This window comes from Lissotriton vulgaris, chromosome 10 (assembly GCF_964263255.1).
Source record: "Lissotriton vulgaris chromosome 10, aLisVul1.2, whole genome shotgun sequence".
Taxonomy (NCBI): domain Eukaryota; kingdom Metazoa; phylum Chordata; class Amphibia; order Caudata; family Salamandridae; genus Lissotriton; species Lissotriton vulgaris.
The window spans coordinates 801,020,263-801,025,448 of record NC_141698.1 but is presented as its reverse complement, the minus strand read 5'-3'; the positions used below and the strand labels follow the sequence as shown (position 1 = coordinate 801,025,448).

Sequence of the window (5,186 nt, the reverse complement as noted above, 5' to 3'; positions counted from 1 at the left end):
TCTGAGCCTGGTAAATGAACAACAGGTGCTATGGAGGGCAGACCTGACCGGACCTGCGGCCAGCTCCCTTCTTATGCTGCTTGGACTCCGCTTAAACGTTTACCTACAAACCCACCGCAGACAAACAGGAAGGCACCCACTGACTGTAACTAATAGGCGATTTCGCATGCATAATTCATCCAATTTGCTCCCTGTCCCTGAGCCACAATCCCTTCGAGCGGCTCGCGTTTTACAGCGTCTGCAGCCCCCTTTCCACCAGTCTCTCCAATTCTAACTCGCACAATCCCCCTTCAGCGGGGCATTCAACGCCCCACGCACAGGAATCTGATGTTACTTGTTACCACGAACGAACAGGCCGTATTTCTGAGCCTGGAAGAATGTTTACAACAGGGCCCAGCTGGTAAACTCCCCGAGGTGTTTAATGTCCCTGGCAAAATGCGACTTTTAGAAGTTTTTACTACAGTTTTAATTAAACTTGTATTTACTTCCTACCCATATTATGTCTGATTATTTAGGATACATAGTAAATGTTAGAATATCTTTTTTTATCCACACAAAATTTAATTTGATTTAACTTTCTGAACACAGGCTTGGTTAATAATTAATACAATTGTGCATTCGTATTTGTAGCAGATTGGAAATGTGGCATTAGCTGAAATATAATAATATACCACGCAGGTACATTCTTTTCTGAACCAACGCTAGCATACAGTGTTGTGCTCCCGTGCAATATCTCCTTTGACTTTTTTACCCTCTTAATATATATATGTTCACTTTAAGTACTCTCTTCGGGGCTACATAAACAGTGAATTGCAAATAACAACACAATAAAGTGGCCTACGTTTCAGGTATCATTTTTTGAATTTGGAGTTTATTAATACCATTATTTAAAATATTACAAATAAAACCAATGACATTTCATGCATTTTAAAATGCAGTTTAAAATGTTTCAGCAAAAGGTTTTTTTTCCATTTCAATGTGAAATATCCAAGTTATTTCAACATTACAGCGAGAAAATCAGTTTGCAGCGAGCTGCAAACCACAGGTGTAGTGTCAGCGGTGTGTGGAAACAGTCATCACTTATTCCCCTTCTTAGGAAGCAGACATGGGTCAAAGTCATTTCTTTTTCACGAGGACAGTTTATTAATACAAGGGCTTTTATCAGGCCCACCTGCTGTGAAGACTGCAAACTCTCACCTGCACCGCACCTGAACTGTCAGCAGTAGCAATAAGTACATGCGCCATTAAACTAAATATCATTCAACATTTAAGAAATAATGTTCGCTTAATTACATTTTATATCCTATCTAAACTTATATTCAAGCAAAAACTATATCCTGAAAGTGCGTGTATATTTTTTTATTTCTTTTCTATTTTTTGGGATATACACCTCAAGAAACAAGCCCCCAAAAAACTGAAACTGCAGTTTAAGTATTACTGCAACAATTACTCTTAATATCATCTTCTGACAAAAAAAATCTCAAGTGTACCGCAATATATTTTCAAATATTTACTGGAAGTAATTTACAAGAAAAATACTATACAAAATCGTCCCCTGGACACCTGCCCCTCAGCTCTGTTTACTGGTGTTATTTCTGTTTAAATAGCAAAGCTCGGAAAGTTTCCTCACTTGTACAAAACATTAGCTTAATAGTTACAAATGTTTTACTTTCTGTCTTTTCAATTGATTTTATAAAACCAGCCATAACCTCTTGACATATGCAGGATTAAATCTCGCTCAGAGCTTTGCCGGAAATCGGTGTATCTGCGGCTGTTGGAAATGTGCTGCCTGACTGTACAGAAACGAGGGGTACACAATCTGACTGCTCGGGCGGAAACATATCCGGAGATTAAACTTTCAGCCCTGACAGGACGGACAAATACCCCCATTTACACTCCTTTCAACTTCACCCCACTAACAAAATCTGAATTCACTGAATTGTGAAGTGAATTACATAAAAGATGAGAGAAGGAACTCTAGAGAATTCACTGGCAGGATGCTATTAATGTGTGTGTGTGGTCCTTGAGTTACAGTTTGCACATACCGTACCACATGTACATTTAACGTACTCTCCGAGAGATGTGAATTTTCACTTTTACACTCCTCGGCAGATGTGGAGGGGCATTTTCTGATGCAGTCTGAAGAAGTTGAGGAGTTTAGCAGGCCTTTCCGAGCTTTGCCGTTTCTGTAAAAAGAAGTTGAAACAAAAAAACAGCAGAGGATCAAACGTGGCGCCCCTGCGGTGCCTTGTGAGTCCAGTCTGTTCAGGATCTGTCCCGGGGCTCAGTAGTCCATGGGCTCAGTCCAGGGTGGCCCTGCCTATCTCCTGGGGGGGCGATTCAGCTGCCGTGAGGGGTCTCAGCGCCCACAGACAGTGACCGCTCTGGCGATGCGTGTCTCTTGCGTGTCCTGTACAAAGTGCCTGGAAGCCCCGGCGGGGCGGTCACTCGAGCAGCCCATTGCGGTGCGGACCCTCGCTCAGCTCCGGGGAGTGGCTGCAGGCCGGGCTGCCGGCGGCGCTGTGCTCGCTGTCGGTGTCGCTGCCCTTCTTGCCCCCCAGCCCCAGGCCGCCGCCCCCGGCGCTGTGGGTCTTGACGTGCTTGCTGAGGTGGTCGCTGCGCATGAAGCGCTTGTTGCAGACGGGGCAGGCGAAGCGCTTCTCGCCGGTGTGGGTGCGCAGGTGGCGCTGCAGCTCGTCGGAGCGGGTGAAGCGCTTGCCGCAGAAGAGCCAGTTGCAGACGAAGGGCCGCTCGCCCGTGTGCCAGCGCAGGTGCGCCTTGAGGTGGGACGTCTTGCCGTAGACCTTGCCGCAGCCCGGGATGTGGCAGCTGTGCAGGCCCTTGCGCCGCAGGCTGGCCCCCGCGGGGCCCAGCCGCTCCGCTTCCTGGCAGTTGGGGCAGTCGCAGGTGGCCCGGCCGGAGTAGCGCCTGGCGGCGGCCGAGGAGCGCGGGGAGCCGCCCAGGGCCGGGCCCCCGCCCAGCATGGAGCCTCCGCCGCCCCCGGAGGCCGGGGAGTCCCCGTAGGCGCCGCCGAGCACCGGCTTGAAGCCGTCCATGAGGTGCTGGCCGCCCAGCAGGTGCGCGGAGCCGCCCGCGCCCGCGAAGTGTCCCAGGCCCGAGTAGTCCGTGCTGTAGGCGCCCAGGGGCGAGTGGTGCAGGGCGGCGGGCTGCAGGGCGCCCGAGTGCAGCGCGGCCGCCCCTCCGGGGCTCTGCACGTCGATCCAGCCGGCAGCGCCCACGTCCCACCAGCTCGAGGCGCTAGCAGCGCTCACCTCGGCGGCGGAGGCGGCGGGGTGCGCCGCGGGCTTGAACCACGACTCGTAGGGGTGGTGCGCCATGCGCGGGTACATGCCTTGAAGTCCGTCCACCTTGGAGAGGAAGACCGGCTGCTCCTGCCCGCCGCCGCCCGCGGCCCCTGGGAACACCGAGTAGTCATTGGCGAAGGCCCCGGCCGAGCCGGTCAGCGAGAAGGCGCTGGATGCGGCCGAGCCACCGCAGCCGAAGGAGTCCGAGACCAGCGCGGCCGCCGCTGCAGCCGCCGCCGCTGCTGCTGAAGATCCGCCGCCGCTCCGGCCGGACGAGCCCCCTCCGCCGCCTGAGTGCAGTCCGAAGCCGGCCAGGCTGCAGCTTCCTCCCGACGCCGAGCTGGAGCGCTTCCAGGGGTGGAAGCCCTTCCCGAAGGAGGGCGAGCCGTGGTCCGAGGGCGACGGGCTGGGGCTGCCGATCTTGTTGCAGGTGGCGGCGAGCATGGCCAGCGGAGTGCAGCCGAGCCGGGGTTCTTCCTGGGAGAGGGGAGCAAGCACAAAACACAGAGAGCGTGTCACTTATCTGGCCATCATAACTCTTTTAAACAGTTCAAATTCACACAGTGGGCACTGGCTGTCCCACCGGACCCCCCACTAAACCAGTCCACCCGAATCTGCAGGCCCACCCACCCCTGACCTGACTGTCTAAAGCCCAGTGGATGACATTCGCCTCTGTCCTCTCCAGTGCATGTGAACATTCATGCTTCACTAGGGCACACACCAGGCACCAAAGAACGCAAAACACCCAGTTTTCACCCCTTGTCACAATTCCACTCACTCACTCACAGTTCATAACTTTCGGAACAGCATACTATTTCTAAGTTTAAAAAGTACTTTGAAAAAAACGACAATCTTAAATGGGGAGAAAAAAGGATTAGAAATGCAAAAAAAGGTGAGTTTAACGTACCTGTGCAACTAGTTTGATGGTATTTTTTCTACAAAAAAAGCAGCAGAAAAACTAGGCATTCGCGGGGGTGCTTTCTGCAGGAAGGAAAAGAGACCGCTTCTCCTTGTAGCAAGGCGCTGGAGTCAGTACGTACAAGTGCCCTCACAACCTGTTCCTGACTGGCAAGTGTCTCGGCCCTCTTTTGCCTTCCCTCTCTCTTTCTTCACTCCCTTGCACTAAAAGTCTCAACAGGAGACGGATAGTTCCCCGTTTTGACCGGGGCTACTTTTAACCCCCTCTTCAAATCGGCAATAAAAAAACACGAAGAGGAACTAATTAAACCAGCAAGAGAAAAATCCTTAGACTCACCCCTAGAAGTGAAGTTGCCATCACAAAAGTGCCCTCCTCAGAGGATCTTTTTTATATTTATAAATCAGAGCAGTGTTTTTTTTAGAGGTGTGCAATACAATGATGCGATCCGCCCATTCCACCACAATTGTAGCTCTTCCCGGAGCTTTGAAGTGCCGCTGAGCTCACAGCAGCCAATCAGCGGCGCCGCCGGTGTCTCATGCACGCTGCGGCGTGAGCTCACCGGCCCTCTCCGCGCTCAGGGACCGCCCAACGCGCCCGGGGCGGGGCGACGTGACGTGTGCGCGGCGACGGGCGCGGGCACGCCCTTCAGGCACCTCTTTCAAGTCTCTATCCAGGGGGCGGAGACCGGCGACCCCTGCAGCCGTCCCACTGAGCTGGCACCGCTCCCCGCCCCTTCCCCTCCCCTTGCACTCCGAGGCTTTGGAAACGCTGCGAGGTCGAGCACTTTCAGCGTGCTGGCAGCGTGGAGCTCTGCTGGGGGTGTTCCCGGACGGTCTGCTGGGCACTCGTTTCCATATGTAGAGGCTAGCAGTGCAATGAAAAGCATGCGCTCGCAGGCGGCGGGTGCGTGCTCCTTAAGGCGCTACCTACTTGCCCTTTCAGACTGTTTTAGAAGAAAATAA

At 52.9% G+C, this 5,186-nt stretch overlaps 1 protein-coding gene across 2 annotated transcripts; it reads right to left on the bottom strand.

The window, feature by feature from the left end:
• Positions 1-905: 905 nt before the first annotated feature.
• Positions 906-4,687, bottom strand: SP8 (Sp8 transcription factor). 2 transcript variants are annotated; one of them, XM_086939977.1, is made up of 2 exons: positions 4,213-4,687; positions 906-3,782 (listed from the first exon to the last, which is right to left on the bottom strand). In XM_086939977.1, exon 2 carries the CDS (start codon positions 3,747-3,749, stop codon positions 2,445-2,447), a length of 1,305 nt encoding a protein of 434 aa, XP_086796103.1. In that variant the 5' UTR covers positions 3,750-3,782; positions 4,213-4,687; the 3' UTR covers positions 906-2,444. The 2 variants fall into 2 exon arrangements, with proteins under 2 accessions (XP_086796103.1, XP_086796102.1); XM_086939976.1 differs by having other exon boundaries at positions 4,561-4,638.
• Between the last annotated feature and the right edge of the window lie 499 nt (positions 4,688-5,186).